The sequence below is a fragment of the Nansenia antarctica genome, assembly GCF_963989245.1.
Source record: "Nansenia antarctica genome assembly, chromosome: 5".
Taxonomy (NCBI): Eukaryota; Metazoa; Chordata; class Actinopteri; order Argentiniformes; family Microstomatidae; genus Nansenia; species Nansenia antarctica.
The window spans coordinates 63,246,305-63,263,804 of record NC_137690.1 but is presented as its reverse complement, the minus strand read 5'-3'; the positions used below and the strand labels follow the sequence as shown (position 1 = coordinate 63,263,804).

At 48.5% G+C, this 17,500-nt stretch overlaps 1 protein-coding gene across 1 annotated transcript in view; it reads left to right on the top strand.

Moving 5' to 3' along the window:
* Positions 1 to 2,179: 2,179 nt before the first annotated feature.
* Positions 2,180 to 17,500, top strand: part of LOC308158230 (voltage-gated delayed rectifier potassium channel KCNH8-like) — a gene marked incomplete at both ends in the record, with an annotated part of 15,488 nt that continues 167 nt past the window's right edge. The window contains 15 exons of the mRNA XM_080531825.1: positions 2,180 to 2,249; positions 5,203 to 5,436; positions 5,557 to 5,691; positions 5,944 to 6,089; positions 6,942 to 7,200; positions 7,604 to 7,761; positions 8,336 to 8,543; positions 9,457 to 9,852; positions 11,075 to 11,274; positions 12,092 to 12,341; positions 13,706 to 13,920; positions 15,402 to 15,667; positions 16,338 to 16,432; positions 16,672 to 16,724; positions 16,870 to 17,500. The exon at positions 16,870 to 17,500 is cut by the window's right edge and continues 167 nt beyond it. Coding sequence (XP_080387951.1) covers positions 2,180 to 2,249; positions 5,203 to 5,436; positions 5,557 to 5,691; positions 5,944 to 6,089; positions 6,942 to 7,200; positions 7,604 to 7,761; positions 8,336 to 8,543; positions 9,457 to 9,852; positions 11,075 to 11,274; positions 12,092 to 12,341; positions 13,706 to 13,920; positions 15,402 to 15,667; positions 16,338 to 16,432; positions 16,672 to 16,724; positions 16,870 to 17,500 — 3,316 coding nt within the window. The remainder of the gene's footprint in view (positions 2,250 to 5,202; positions 5,437 to 5,556; positions 5,692 to 5,943; positions 6,090 to 6,941; positions 7,201 to 7,603; positions 7,762 to 8,335; positions 8,544 to 9,456; positions 9,853 to 11,074; positions 11,275 to 12,091; positions 12,342 to 13,705; positions 13,921 to 15,401; positions 15,668 to 16,337; positions 16,433 to 16,671; positions 16,725 to 16,869) is intronic.

Here is a 17,500-nt window from a genome sequence, read left to right as displayed (position 1 = left end):
TTCGAACTTTTATTCTGACATTTTATTTTTCTGACTTTTATTCTGAAATAATTTTTTTCTGACTTTTATTCAGAAATTGTAATTTTCGGACTTTGATTCTGAAGCATGGTACGTCTGACAGTTCTTCTGTAGGTGACCACTGAGCAAGTTGATGAACTGCTGCTTGTTTGTGTTGTTTGAAAGGAACAGGTCTTTATTCATCGTAATAGGCATGTCTTCATCCATGGTTACGGCTGCTCCAGTCCTCCCACCCACACCACGGTGTGTCATGTCTTTTGTGGATGTGTCTGTGTTTCCCAGAAGGTCAGGTGTGAGGAGCTCCCAAATGGCATCTGCTAGCACTGGCATCTGTGGCTGTCGAAGCAGCAGGGAGGTGTCAAACAGCGCTGGAGGATAACTACACAGCTCATACCTGAACACTGGTGCCAGGTCTCATACCTGATGGGTCAATGGGAAATTGTGGCATCACCAGTTTCAGTATTTTTCAATACTTTCCACCACTTGGATTTCTTAAGACTTTTGATATGTTATGAAGGACATATCCATTTGACTAGGACAGTTGAAAGAGTTTCTGTTGCAATTTGTCTGAGGTCATATTGTATAATGCCTGTACTATAATGCCCACAATTCTATCACTTTATTTAGGAGCAACTGATCCTGTGAGAATCATCTTAAGTAATCACCTCTCATATAATATTACTTACACAGAAGTGGTTTCTTAACCTTGTTTGATGCTCATCCTGTTGCAGGGTACACGATGCAGGGTACACATACTGTACACTTAAAGAGTGTCAGACTGGTATGTTTTTAGACAGACTTTCTACTGGTTCCTAAAAAAAACTCTTAGGTGACTTTCTACTGGTTCCTAAATCATTTTTAGTGTTAAGATGAAATGTCTTAACGCATGCATGTACCCTATCAGAAATTGACTTCACTAAATTCACAAAATTATTGTAGAATAACTATTGACATTACAACGTCTAATAAATGTTTAATTCCAAACATTATTTGGCTGAACAACATATCAAATAACAATGTCAATCCAACGTTGTAAAAGCTACAGAGATTCAGCGTTTGAATTTTGATGCTTAAAATGCAACTTGAATTTGAAGGAAAGGCAGGTCTAAATAAAATGTTGATACATTGATTGAGTGAGTGAACGGCACCACCTCGTGGTAGTCTCATAAATCTGATTTTGATTTTTAAATCTCATTTTGCTCTGAAGATGGCGCTATTGCATTTGAGGCAGGATCTTTATAGCCTACTGTCAATGAGTAGATAAGGAGATATCTGCAGACAAGCCAAAGTATTGTGAAGTAAGACATTTAATGAATGAATGAATGAATGAATGAATGAAAGAATGAATGAATGTCTCAAATATAATAACATGAGAGGTAATATGTTTATGACATATTATGAGCAGGGTTGAACATCAATATAATTATCTACCCTTTAGCCTCTCATTTTGTGATATTATAGACATTATGAGCAGTATTATGTATTATATAGTATTATTATTCTTACATATTATGAGCAGTGGGAAAGAAAGAGAGAGAGAGAGAGAGAGAGAGAGAGAGAGAGAGAGAGAGAGAGAGAGAGAGAATGAGAGAGAGAGTGAGAGAGAGATGGAGAGAGAGAGAGATGGAGAGAGAGAGGGGGGGGGAGAGAGAGAGATGGAGAGAGAATGAGAGAGAGAGAGAGAGTGAGCGAGAGATGGAGAGAGAATGAGAGAGAGAGAGTGAGAGAGAGATGGAGAGAGAGAGAGGGAGAGAGAGAGAGAGAGAGAGAGAGAGAGAGAGAGAGAGAGAGAGAGAGAGGCAGAGGAGCAGATAGGCAGTGAGGCAGGGGGAGAGAGAGAGAGAGCAAGAAAGAGTGGTTGGGGGGGTGAGGGGTGAGGGGTGTAGCGCACAGATTCTGCAAGCGCGCATTGCATCCGCTACAAATTGTCTGCGTTGTCGCAACTGTATTACGGCTCGCTATACTCTTGGTCCAATAATAAACCACAACCGGGTTTTGGAGTGGTCGTTACTACGGTCTCAAAGTGGAGCCCCGAGGTTCGAGGATTGGCGCGCTCCTTCAGGGGCTCGGAGGCGCGCCGGGTACTTCCAAATTTTTGCCCGGTTTCGTCTCAGCCTCCGAGACCAATGCCCCAGACCGCCGAGATCGGAGAGGCTCCAGGATGCCGAGGGGTCTGCTAGCGCCGCAGAACACTTTCCTGGACACAATTGCGACCCGTTTTGACGGAACCCGTAAGTAGCGAACCCTTCCATGAGCGCAGTTTTAACCAGGTGAAATGTCTACTTCACATTTCAACATTCAACTTTCTGTATGTTCAATATCATAAATCCAAATATGTCTGAATGATCACGACATTCCAATAATCTGCATTTGTCGTTTTGAAATCTCTTGCACCTGTCTATAAAGCACCTGTTCTTTTTTTTTCTTAGATGAGGATCAAATTGCGGACTGTGCAGCACACAAGACTGTAATCTTCAAAGTCTTAGCCATGCATGCACGACTGTCATGAATATAGGCTACATATGCATTACATCAATAATCAAGTTATCCATGGGCCTTGGCTAATTATTCCCTCAATCATGTTCATGATATTTGAATGTTAGCTTGTAGTTTACGGATTTTAGTGGAGGGTAAAACTCACTTTAACCACCTTTTTTTTGTGTAAAGAGGGTTTACCAACCTATAGGTACATGTATGACTTTACTTGATTGGTTGGCTGGACCAGAACCAATGTTTCAACCCTGATCAAGGTCTGTTGACTGAAATATTGGTTCTAATCCATTTAATGTTATTATGAGGCCATCAAGACTGCCAGTGTGTGGGAGAGTCTTTCTTGTATGACATGATGAGTAACATGCTAGAGCCTCAAGCTCCCAACTAATGCTTAGGCTTCGGCTTAGCTGGCTTATGCAAGTGTGCTTGTGGGGTTTGGAACTCAGTCTGTCACAAGAATCAGCATCAGAATCAGAATTGCTTTTATTACTTCCAATAAAGCTCGACATTGGCATTGCAGCTGGATACAAAATCAACAATAATAAAAGCACACGTTTTTGTACAGCAGGAGAGGCTGGTGAAGGTAGAAATAGGGGGGGTTCGTTGTAATGCATAGAATGGAATGAGGAATGGTATCAAACACACGTTCCATGCATTACAATGAGCCCGACCTACCTCCACCGGCCATCACAGATACCTAGTCCAAAAGATGCATGGCTAGCATGGCTGGACGGCTAGATATAGATATGAGCCTGTGGACCATACTGTCTCTCTACATAAGACTGAACAACTCTTAGGTGCCAACCAGTCAATTAACGAAGCCTGCTGGAATTAGCCGTTGCAACCTTTCACTGTAGAAGATCATCTCTTGAAACAACACCACATATCTCATATTGACTGCCTGTTACAGATTGATTGCCCTTACTTCTTTCTATCAATTTGCTACCAAGCAGTCAATAGGCAAGTCGTTAACAGGTTTGATATAGTGTTGTTTCTCCGTAATCCAATGGTTCTGTATGCCTCTCGTCGATGAATGCAATAGGAATGCTGCAAACTGCAAAGACTCGGATATATTATTGAAGAGGGAGAGAGGAGAGACAGATAGGGATAGGAGATGCTATTGGAAGTGCACTGCACTGCTTTTGAACAGGATCCAGAGTGAAAAAAGTGTTGTCAGTGTAGGACGCTGGCTGCATGTGATGGGAGCAGGCTCTAGAGGGGGGAAATCAGGTTCTAGACAGGGGGAGCAAGCATGTTGTAGATGGGGGAATCAGGTTCTAGAGTGGGGAGCACGTTCTACAGGGGAGAATCAGGTTATTCACGTGACTTTCTCAGTCTCTCTCTCTCTCTCTCTCTGTCAGATGCACAGACACAGCATGTTGTGATGTAGCCACAACACTCCTCTCCACCTCTGCCAGCATGCGAATGGGAACGACTACATGCTGTCACACTGCTGTCAGAGCACAGAGGCTTCAGAAAGCGCCTGAGACCCTCTCATATGCATCATGTCAATATCTAGGCTATTAAAAAGTACTTGTCTCTGGGGGGCTGCTGTCATCTCTTGTGTGATGTAATGTTTAGAGGAAACAGGTTCATCCATTGGAGCCCATAGTTACTTTCATGGTGTGACGGTGCACTTCGTGGTCCTAAAGGCGGCAATATTTGATGCCGATTCAGGTGGTTTAGTGTGCAGTGTCTTGCTCTCTTTCTGCAAGAGATATTAAATAAAATATGGGTTTGTGGGTTTGTGGATAGCTTTTTCCCCCTTCGGAGACCGAGACTGTGACGCAGGTTAGGCTATAGGCTGGTCAACAATGTAACATATGTTGTTTGTTCTGTTGATGGGGAGGGGTGAGCGGCAGGTGCTGACTTGAGTTGATTGAGTAATGTCTTGACTGATTTATTTTTTTATAGTTATTTCTGTCCATTGGCTTTGATGATAATGTGTTTTGATGTTGGATTGTGCTAAAAAAGAGGCTTTTTAGAATTCTCTCTCTCTTTCTCTCTCTGTCTTTCTCCCTCTCTCTCTCTCTCACTCTCTCTCGCTCTCTCCTCTCCTCTCTCCATATTAAACTCATTATTCAGCTTGAATGGCTTCCTTCGCACATATTCCATTTCTTTAAGGAACTTAATCATCTCTACGGAGGGAATTGTACTGCTGTGTGGAGCCACTAATCATACAACTCAATTACCCATTGAAATATTAAAGAATGCATATCTCAGTCTCTCAAATCCCCCACACATGACTCAGTAATTCCTCTCTACCTATTCATACTATTTCTTCACATGCATGGCTTTCATTGCCATAGGGCCCTGTTGGCCTTAATTGGGTCAAGTTATCATTTGTTGGGTTTTTCTGTTTTCCGGCAATCCTCAGAGACCTGGCTGAAACAAAAACACAGGCTCATCACAAATGAACCTTGCAGTGTTTCAAAGAAAATCTAAACGTAAATGTAAATTCGATGTTCAATTGAACTCTCTTTAATTGTCTCCATATTTCATTTCAATGCTCTCTCCCTCTCCCAATCTATGTTATAAAGGCTTAAAACGGATTCTTCTTCTTTTTTTTACTAGGGACAATGTGTAATTGTACCTTCTCAAAGTACGCCTTCGCAATTAACTCGATATCCCTCTCTCATCCTATTTCTCTCACTCTCTCTCATTCTCTCGTCCTCTCTCTCTCTCTCTCAGACAGTAACTTTGTGTTGGGGAATGCCCAAGTGCAGTCACTCTACCCTGTCGTCTACTGCTCCGATGGCTTCTGTGAGCTGACCGGCTTTGCCCGTGGCGAACTGATGCAGAGGAGCTGCACATGTCACTTTCTGTATGGCTCTGAGACCAGGGAACTCCTGACCTCACAGATCCAGAAAGCCCTGGACGAACAGCGGGAGTTTAAAACTGAGCTCATTCTCTACAAGAAGGATCGTAGGGGATGCCTCCATTTCACCTTTTCCATTTGTACATTCTGTGTATTACAAGCAGAAAGGTCATTGATTGTTTACCTCTTAAGTCCCCCAACACTCTCTCTCTCTATCTCTATCTCAGGTACTCAGTTCTGGTGTCTGCTGGACATTGTGCCCATAAAGAATGAGAAGAGTGAGGTGGTACTGTTCCTTGTCTCCCACAAGGACATCACAGAGAACAAAAAACACCTGGACCATGGAGAAGACTCAGAGACAGGTGAGAGTGAGCGAGGGGGGGGGGGGGGGGGGAGAACAAAATGAGAGAGAAAGTTCAGATGACGAGAGCGACGTTTAGAAGGAGGGAATAGTGAGAGATTGAGAGTATACCAGTTCATTATAACATTTCGGGTTCCAATTTCAAAAGGTTCTTTAACCCTGGTGAAGAGGCAATTTCTATTATGACCTTGATAATCTGTGTGACGACCTCCTGCCATTCCCTTGGCTGACCCCTACCCCCCCCCCCCCCCAGATGAGGAGACAGGGCTGGAGGTGCATAAGATCACCCGTCCTCCGGCGTTCACCGCCAACCGGCGCCGCAGCCGGGCCGTGCTCTACCAGCTGTCTGGACACCTACAGAAGCAGGACAAGAGCAAGAGCAAGCTTAAGATCAACAACGTGGGTACACCAGCCTTACCCACCCCACAGTACCACTAACACACCACTCCACCCTGTGTTGACATTTTGCTGTATTTTAGTGCTAGGAGAGGTTAAACAGTGATGAAAAAAAAGATGTTTGTTGGATATCCCTCTAACCCCTCCCCGGAAATGCACTTGTTTATATTAGCTGTTGTGTTTTTTGCATAATAATATAATAATACTACTACTACTACTACTACTACTACTACTACTACTACTACTACTACTACTACTACTACTACTACTACTACTAATAATAATAATAATAATAATAATAATAATAATAATAATAATAATAATAATAATACCCCAGGCAATCACGAAATGTTTGTATGAAAACCAAGTTTCAGCTTTTTCCGGACCAAAATAGCATTCCTAAAGGAAATATTTCATTCAAGGGATCTCATTCCCTGATTGCTACTGATTAAATAAAGTCATTACAACAATTAGGGAGCCTTTTAGAAAGCTTCAATGTTACACTCTGGACCTTTAATTTAAAGCTCCAATTAACCTTTGCCAATCCATCAAGAAGGTATTGATTTGATTTTGAGGTCACCGACTTTGTTTGCTTAGATTAGACTAGGTTAATGAGCTCTCTCTCATGCTTAATATATGCCTGCATAGGGACTAGATAAATACTGCCAGAGGTTCACCCCTGCTTCTCTGAAACACAAACAGAATTTTTATTTGAATACATTCGTCACATGTTCACAAAATGGAGAATGACTGTCTGAGAAACCAGCTGTCTGGAATCACTGAACAGGACAGTTACTCCGTCTATCACAGACTTTATATGATGCCTTTGTTTCTGTATTTGGTTGTCCCACCCAGAGTATGTTTGGAGCCAATGCCAACCCTGTCCCAGAGTATAAGGTTGCTGCCATCCCCAAGTCCCGCTTTATTTTGCTCCACTACGGCACCTTCAAAGCCGGCTGGGATTGGCTGATTCTGCTGGCTACCTTCTACGTGGCCATCACTGTCCCCTATAACGTGTGCTTCACCGCGGTGGAGGGGCGGGACGAGGGGGGTTCCGGGGCTCGCAACCCCCCCAGTGTCAGCGACATCCTGGTGGAGATACTCTTCATCATTGGTGAGACTGAAAACATCCCCCCCACCCCCCACCCCCGGTCCCAATGTGTCTTGACCCCCTCCCCCTTTATATCCCACTCCAGACTCACTTCACTTTAGTTACAGCCAAGTACACAACCTACCCACTGATGGGTCATCAATGAAATGATTCACACAGGCTATTACCAGGAAAGCCAATAATAATCCACACTCCATTACCTCACCTTGGTCAAAAGCCATCGTATCCAATTAACATCCAGCTAGTCATTTCACCCGATCAATGTGCACTGCGGTACACATCACTCATTAGATTGATTGTAGTTTCACTGCTTGTTAACACATTTCCCAGCACTAATTGTGAGGGATTGAGGGAAAAAATGAATTGCTGACAGATGACTGTGGCCGATGATGTGTCTCCGTGACAGACATCGTGCTGAACTTCCGCACCACCTATGTGAGCACGTCTGGTCAGGTGGTGTACGACGCCCGGTCCATCTGTGTGCACTACACCACCTCCTGGCTGATTGTGGACCTGATCGCCGCGCTGCCCTTTGACCTGCTCTACGCTTTCAATATCAATGTGGTGAGCCTCCACACACAGTTGAACTGGCGTTGTACTTGACTACACACACACGTGACGCAGACACACGCGCACACACACACACACACACACACACACACACACACACACACACACACCACACACACACACACACACACACACACACACACACACACACACACACACACACACACACACACACACACACACACACACTAAGGCAGTGTTTATATACATATATATATATTATATATCTTGTTTGTGTGAGATACTATATAACAAGCAGTCATATTCAGGTGTCAGATCTATGGAGGCTCCCCAGGTACGGCAGGCTAATGGAATACAGTTTTGTATCGATGCCCAGCCTCCAGCTGTTTTATCGAGCCCTTTACCCAGACTGCAGCACTGCAAGGCATCTTTCGTCTCTCAACTCTCGAACTTTTGAACTGCAATACAGACATGCATCAAAATATAGACTACAATTCTGTAGGAAAATCAAATACAAAGAAAGATAAATGACTTGTCCCAAAGGAAGATAAGCACTGTGTTTAGCGTGTGTTTAGCCCTCTCTCCTTCCCCCCTCTGGTTTGGGCAGAATTTCGGCGTGCACCTCCTGAAGACGGTGCGGTTACTGCGCCTGCTGCGTCTGCTGCAGAAGCTGGACCGTTACTCCCAGTACAGCGCCGTGGTCCTGACCCTGCTCATGTCCACTTTCGCCCTGCTGGCCCACTGGATGGCCTGCGTCTGGTACTTCATCGGACGCAGCGAGATCGAGAGCAACAGCCCCAGCTCCTGGGACATCGGTCAGTGATGTCGAGTAGACACACACACACATACACACACACACTCACGCATGCACGCACACACCAAACGGATGCACGCACGCGCGTACACGTACACACACTCATGGATGCACATCGATGCACGCACACACACACACACACACACACACACACACACAGACAGACACACACACACACACACCCACCCATACACACACACACACACACACATACACAGACAGACACACACACACACAGACACACACACACACACACATACACACACAGATACACAGACAGACACACACAATCCCCGTTTCTCTCTCTCTCTTTCTATCCTTCTAATCCTCCCTCTGTATCAGTGAGCCACAGTAGCTCTATATTCTGGAGGCACGTCTCTGCAGTCAGGATATCTCTAGAGGATAGACCAGAGGAGGATGAGCTGACAGGCTGTAGGACTACACTAGAATATAAGGCTCCAATCTGACAATCACAGCTCTGTGAGAGGGGGGGAGGGGTACAGTGGTGAGCCGTTCAGCACCTTGGACAGGGGCTACGTTCAGAACCTCAGCTCCATGGACAGCGGTCCAAGGGAGCAAACATACCGGTACACAGAATACAAAGTCCCCATTCACCTCTACTCAATTCTTAGCTTCTCACTCATAACTCATGACTGAAATGGAAGTTAGGTGAGAATGGAACATCAGAATACTCAAACACACACACACACACACACACACACACGCATGCACGTGCATGCACACACCCCACACACAGTGTTGAAAGCGCTTAATTACTGTGGCCTTTTGGTGTGTGGTGTCTGTTCCTGGTGCTAATGAGGCAATCCTCCTCAAAGGTCATGAAATCACAGCAGAAGCATATTGCATCAAGCTGGCCGTCGATGTTCACTCTGCTTGACTCCGCTTCTCTCCAGGCTGGCTGCATGAACTATCCAAGCGACTCGGCACCCCCTATTTCCTCTCACCTTTGACCTCGCTGCTCGGCGTCTCGGACTCGCTCCACGCCTCCATAACGGACGGGCTGGCGGCCAACTACAACCAGTGGAACGTGTCCAGGTCAGAACCCATCGGGAATCCGGACTCCTTCAACTCCGGCGGCCAATGGAATAGCAGCGGCAGCAGGGCGGCGGCGGGTCCGAGCCAGGCGAACGGCTCGGGGGCGGCGCTCGGGGGCGGTCCGTCCGTGCGGAGCTCCTACGTGACGTCGCTGTACTTCTCCCTGAGCAGTCTGACCAGCGTCGGCTTCGGAAACGTCTCGGCCAACACCGACTCGGAGAAGATCTTCTCCATCTGCACCATGCTCATCGGAGGTGAGGTATCCCACTCTCGGCAGTGTCGACACCTGACACTCTACTATGGGGCTTACTACGTTAGAGTCATAGCAATACCGTGTTTCGTTGAGCATCTATCTGGTGAACAGGACAGCAAGCTTATGTGTGACATTACGGGTGGTTATTTTCAGCACGGTAGCTTGAAGCGAAGCCCACCGAATTGCCTATCCATCTCAACACAGCTCTAAAACGCAGACCCCCCCCCCCTCTTCCCCTAGTCCTGGTGCCATGACAACCACGATTCCACCTCCTCTAAAAACTGTTAGAAGCCCAAAGGCAGGGAATGTCACCCAGTTGAGAAGGGCCTTGTAAAACTGTAATAAGGTTCAGTGAGGTTCTGTAATTGAGCGTTGCCCCGTGCACTGATGAGAACATGGCTCAGTGACCGGGTCACTCTGAGAGGGGAGGGGTGGAGAGGAGGGGAGTCTTTACTCTCACCCCTCTACTCTACCACCGTCATACCATCATACTTTCATACACCATCATACTTTGTCACAATCCCTGAGACCAGGCTTGGCCCAACTCCGGTCTGGGAGAGTCGTAGGCTTTTGTTCCCCTCTAGTCATGGTCTTCAATGTGGCCCACTGGGCCCAGTTGTTCAGAACTTGATCAGAATGATCCCCATTATTTTTTGCTATCCAGGATCAGATCGAGCTGGCTGATTTCCCCTATATGACTCTAGATCTGATCCTGGATAGCAAAAAAGAATCAGGATCAACATTTTTAATAAATGCCCTGGAGACATAGAGAGAGAGAGAGAGGGATGGACAGGACATAATGATCCACACTACCGAAATCTCCTTTAAGCTCAGCTGTCTAGAATAGAGGATTACCTTCTCTAACCAGCCCACCGACAGCCCTATACTGCTATCACATCACCATGGCAACAGGCCGGGGAAAAATGTCACCACAGGCCAGAGGGTGTTGTACCCTGCCAGGACGTACAGAAGCACTCTGGTGCCAGTCTCCAACTGAGTGCTGGGCGTGAGTGTGTGTGTGTGTGTGTGTGAGGTATCTTTTCAATTCTTTTGAATACAGCTCACTCACTGTGTATCCTTTGAAACAGTCCACTTCTTCAACCAAGTCGTCAGTTTGTAAACGTGCGTCTTGCAGCCGAACCGATGAAGTCACCTGTGGCTCACCCCTCTGCGCTGCCGCCCTCTCCCTCCATCTCTCTCTCTCTCTCTCTCTCCCCGTCTAGCCCTGATGCACGCCGTGGTGTTCGGCAACGTGACGGCCATCATCCAGCGGATGTACTCGCGCCGCTCCCTCTACCACACGCGCACCAAGGACCTGAAGGACTTCATCCGCGTGCACCGCCTGCCCAAGGTCCTGGAGCAGCGCATGCTGGAGTGCTTCCAGACCACCTGGTCCGTCAACAACGGCATCGACGTCAGCGAGGTGGGCGACGAGGGGGGGGGGGGGTGATCTTGGGCCGAGGTTAAAGGGCAGAGGTTAAAGGTCACATCACTGCACCCCCGTGCCCATTATTATATACTGTCTTCCTCGAGTTCTGTGTTCTAAAAATCTGCATTTCGAAGTTAACATCTACTTTTCGTTTTCCCTTTTTAGTTGGCCTACTTTTTGTCCCACCACACACCCACTACCCCTCTTTCTTTCTCCCGTTCTTTTTTTTCCATCCTCCCTAATCCTCCTAACATTTTCTCTTCTCAGCTCTTCTTTTGCATTCTGTACGTTCTGTATCTCTCTCTCTCTCTCTCTCTCTCTCTCTCTCTCTCTCTCTCTCTCTCTCTCTCTCTCTCTCTCTCTCTCTCTCTCTCTCTCTCTCTCTCTCTCTCTCTCTCTCTCTCTCTCTCTCTCTCTCTCTCTCTACCTTCACTCTAATCCACTCTTATCTTATCCCACACACAGCCTCTATCCAGGGTACACGCGTGATGCGCAGTGATGCGCAGTGTGTGATGCGCTGCACGTTATTCTATCACAACGACTGCCAATGGCCCCTGGCCCGAGCATAGATAGCATTTTTCCTGCTAAGACTGATGGATAGATGATTCACTTACTGACGAATGTATTTGTTGTAAGTTGCTCAGGATAAAGGCGCCTGCTCAATGCCAAAAATGTAATATAATGTAAATGTAAATGTGTAGGGCCACAAAAGGAGGGGACACTAAAAACAACCTAATGATCGATGTCCTTGTCCTTGATGTCCTTGTCGATGTCCAGCTCTCATCTCGTCTCCTCTCCTCTGCGTCTCTAGCTGCTGAAGGACTTCCCAGACGAGCTGAGAGCAGACATCGCCATGTACCTGAACAAGGAGCTTCTGCAGCTGTCCTTGTTCGAATCGGCCAGTAGGGGGTGCCTGCGCTCCCTGTCCCTCATCATCAAGACGTCCTTCTGCGCCCCGGGCGAGTTCCTCATCCGCCAGGGGGACGCCCTGCAGGCCATCTACTTCGTCTGCTCCGGCTCCATGGAGGTGCTGAAGGACAACACTGTCCTGGCCATACTGGGTATGAGGCTGTACATGCACACACACACACACACACACACACACACACACACACACGCAAACTCCCTCAAACACACACACACACACACAAACTCCCTCAAACACACACACACATACACACACACACACACACACACAAACTCCCTCAAACACACACACACACACACACACACACACACAAACTCCCTCAAACACACAAACACACACACACACACACACACACTCACACACACACACACACACACACACACACACACAAACTCCCTCAAACACACACACACACACACACACACACGCAAAACACAGACGCATACATATACACATTCACACGCACATCCTGTACACCGATGAGCATGTTCTGAGTGTGTGTGTGTGTGAGGTGGTGTCTGTCTCCCATCTAATGTCCTCTGTGCGGTGGAGAGCCACTCAGCCGTGCTGCTTTTGATCACTGCAGCGACTAGGTACCACAGAAGTTTCTTTCTCTCGCTTTTCCTTTTGCCTGACTGCCTTCATCTTAAACCGGCTCTATCTCGAAATTGCTCTGCAGTGTGTGTGTGTGTGTGTGTGTGTGTGTGTGTGAGTGTGTGTGTGCACGAGTGTGTGTGCGTGAGTGTGTGTGCGCGAGTGTGTGTGTTTGTGTTTGCGTGAGTGTGTGTGTGTGTGTGTGTGTGTGTGCGCGAGTGTGTGTGTGCAAGTGTGTGCAAGTACGTGTCATCATAAATGTGCTGCATGCCGCTGAAAGGGCAAGCGTCGGCAGACAGCAAACACAAAACACTGTGTGTGTGTGTGTGTGTGTGTGTGTGTCTGTGTGTATGTGCGCGTGTGTGTATGTGTGCGTGTGTGTGTGCGTGTGCGTGTGCGTGTGCGTGTGTGTGCGTCTGCGTGTGTGTGTGTGTGTGTATGTGTGTGTGTGTGTGTACTTCAATACAACGACAAGCCAATTACACCTCTGTGTTCCCCGATATGGGTCCCTCTGTAGTCAATTATAAAGCAGTCATGCATTGTTGATGCAGATTTTATTATTTATATAGAGTGGAGTGCTCAGGAGTGTGCGTTTGTTGGCGAGGCTGTTCAAAGTCTTTATACAGACAATTGATTCAGGGCAAGTAGCACGTGTGCAAGAGTGTGTGGTTTTGTATTTGCATGTGTGTGAATGTATGGATGTATACAGTATGCATGTTACATTTTGACCGACTGTGTGTGTGTGTGTGTGCGCGCGTGTGTGTCTGCGTGTGTGCGTGTGTGTCTGCGTGCGTGCGTGTGCGTGTGTCTGTGTGTGCGTGCGTGCGTGTGTGTGTGCGTGCACGTGTGTGTGCGTGTGTGTCTGTGTGTGTGCGTGTGTGTGTGTGTGTGTGTGTTGTGCAGGTAGAGGGGACCTGATCGGCTCAGACTCCCTGACCCAGGAGCAGGTGATCAAGACCAACGCCAACGTGAAGGCCCTGACCTACTGTGACCTGCAGTACATCAGCCTGGCGGGCCTCAGGGAGGTGCTGAGTCTCTACCCAGAGTACGCCCTGAAGTTCATCTCAGAGATCCAGCACGACCTCACCTACAACCTCAGAGAGGGCCACACAGCTGAGGTTCGTCCGGCACACACACACACACACACATACACACACACACGCACCCCCCCCCCCCCCCCAAGACACATGCACGCACACACACACGCACACATGCACGCACACACGCATGCAACACACACACACACACACACACATACACACAAACACACACACACACACACATTACTCTTACTGTGTCTCTCATCCCCCCCCAACACACAAGCATGCACACACACACACTCATACACACACCTGCACGCACACACACATGCACACACACACACACACGCACGCACACACACACACACAGACACACACACACATGCACGCACGCACACTAGAAGTGCTTTATTTTCATTTGCTTGTATATCCACATGCTGTTTCCGCATAAACACCCCCCGCACCACACATCAGCACCAAACTGTGGTATTCCACCAAGTGTGCCGCGGAGCTAAAAATAGCCTGGGAGGAGGGGGTTGGGGGGCATTGGAGGGGGTTGGAGGGGGTTGGAGGGGGTTGTGCCTGTCTGCCTGAGTTTCCCTACAGCCCAAACTGGAGCCGGGCTGATAAATTTAGATGTACAACAAATAGCTTGTTTGATGTAGACGGATAAAAATAGACTTGAAGAGAGGATGGGGTGTGTGTGTGTGTGGGGGGGGGGGGGGCTCATGATGCCTTCAAGGCTGCAGCCAAGCTCTGCAGAATCATATTTTTATGAATCTCACGCACGCACGCACGCACGCACACACGCACACACGCACAGTCATGTGTGTGTCTTCTGTCTGCCGATTTTCGGCTTGCCTTTTCGGCGGCACGCTGCAGATTAATGAAAGCACGTGTATGCACACACACACACACACACACATACACACACACATGTCAGAACATTCCCCATTCCCGGGTACACTTCCCCAGGCCCCCACTGCTAAATTTAGACTGTCAGATCTAAGAATACTCTCCTGCCTTAGGCTTGTTGGGCTGGAGATAGGGGGAAGAGGAGAGAGAGAAAAACAAACAAGGGGTGGAGGAGAGAGAAAAGCGCAGCGGGGAGGAGGGGATCTCAGGAGGAATGCAGGGTTGCTATTATAAAGGAAAAGGAGAGAGGGCTGGAAGAATAGTCTGAATGGTAGAGCATGTGGTTTAATGGACGCTATGGTGAATGGTAGTCACCTTACTTGCAAGTCAGCAGTACTGTGAATGGTATTTCTAATGCAGCAGTATTGTGAATGACTCACACATATACAGTATGCTCCCTGCTGACTAAAGTGCAATTGTTTCCCATTCCCTCTCTCTTTCTTGCCTTTCTCTACTCCACCCCACCCACCCACACACACACACACACACACACACACACACACACACACACACACAAACACACACAACCACGCACACACACACACATGGACATGTACTTGCACAAACACAAACACTCACACACACACACGTACACGCACGGAAACAAACACACACACGTACGTACACACACACACCTCCCTCAGATGGGCTGGGAGAGTAACGGTGGCTTAGTGAAGAAACTGCCCCCCATCAAAGAGGACGAGGAGGGGTCCGAAGAGCAGCACACTCCTCTCCCCAAACTGCCTCACTGTGCTGTGGGGCTGGGACGGGGCCTGAGCTCTCCCCTGCGCTCCCCTCTGCGCTCGCCCCTCCTGCCCCCCCGGCCTTTCCGCCCCCACGCCCACCTGGCCCGGCCCTCCACCCTGCAGATCCCCGTGGTGAGCTTCAGCCCTCCAGGCCTCAGCCCCAGGTAGGAACCCTTACATCATCGCAGGGAACGGCAACCACTCGGGAGGGGGGGGGGGGGGCTTCAAACGACGGACCGCCGCAACGATGGCAGATGTGGCCTCGCTCACCGTAGGAGATGTTCAGTGGGTGAGGACGTCCGTGTTAGTGCAACGTGACTTAACGCGACGACTAGAGTGGCTGTAGCACTGTGGCGCAGCAGATGATGAAATAGGATGTCATGTTTTTAATGCATGCCGTTATCAAAGGCACTGGTCCCCCAGCGGGTAGGAGATTTTGAAACTTGTGTCTTCTCCTGATAGTTAAGTCGAGTGCGTTTGTGGATGATGTGAAGTCACGTGGGGGACCACCAAATCCTTGTATGTTGCAAGGAGCAGCCACTCTGACGTGGCTTGCTGTGCAGAAACTGTGTTTCCCAACAGAGCACAGAGAACACTGTGCAACACGTGACCGAGATGCTTTTCAATGTGTGTGTGCCATTATTGTACAGTCTGTACTCTGTACTCTAGTCTAGACTCAACATGTCAATGGTGTTTTACTGCCATCTGGTGGAAAGTAGAAAAACTAAATGTCTTCCCTCTACTCTCTTTCAATCTCTCTCTCTCTCTTTCTCTCTCTCTCTCTCTCTCTCCCTCTCTCTCTCTCTCTCTCTCTCTCTCTCTCTCTCTCTCAAGGTTTGTGGATGGGATAGAGAACAGTGGTATGATGGGGCAGAAGTTTGACTTCAGTCCCTGTTTAACCCAGAGTTTCCCAACAATCCCAAGTTCAGGTAAACCACATTCCACAACTCAAAGCTCAACAGATGACAAAGCTCAACATAAATTCTATTATCATTCTGATCTGCATACAAAATATGAGGTCAATGTGTGTGTGTGTGTGTGTGTGTGTGTGTGTGTGTGTGTGTGTGTGTGTGTGTGTGTGCGTGTGCATGCGTGCGTGCGTGCGTGCGTGCATGCGTGTGTGTCTGTGTCTGTGTGTGCGCATGTGTGTGTGTGTGTGTGTGAACAGGAGCCCTGGAGGAGGCAGACACCCTGCAGACTGTAGCTAAACTAAAGCAAGAGGTGAGTGATACATAGATTGGCACCTCCAAGGCATCGACATCATTCCTACTATTATCGGAACACACGTCGTTCCTGGTCGTCTCTTTAAACCGTTCCCTCTGTTCCTCTCCCTCCATCCACAACCCTCTACCCCGCTCGTGCTCAGATGAGCAACCTATCCAGACAGGTGTCACAGGTCAGCCAGGAGCTCCAGGAAATGACACGCTTGCTGGGGCCCCTCCTCCGCGGGCCTCAATCCGTCCTGGTGTCCTTGATGCCCGCTCTGACTCCGCCCCTCAGCGGGACATCCAACAACGTCTCCCCAGCTCCGGAGCCCACCTCTCCTCCCCGCGCCTCGCCTGAAGCCCCCTGTGCCACTCTGCTGATGATGGAAGAGACTGATCCAGGGAGGGTCAAGGCCTTGGGACACCTGCCCAGCCCCCTGGCCCGTCCCCAGTCCCCCTGTACAGGACCAGAGCTGCCCCCTCCTAACCCAGTCCACGGAGTCCACTACCCCTCCCAGCATTCACCACCCATTCCATCCTCTGCCCTCCCCTCCTGTCTCGCTCTCTGTCAGACATGCACCCTATCCCCTCCTCACCGCTCAGAAACAGAGTTAGCGCCCCCTGTCTGCCGTCGCTCCCTGGCTCTCCGGTCACTCCATAACTCCCTGGAGGAACACCCACTCGTGCCGAGCCCCTCCTCCTCCTCCTCCTCCATCTCCTCTTCTGCTTCACCCTTCCCTGCACTGCTGCTGTTCTCCACCCATCCCTCCACCACCACCACCCCCCCTTCCC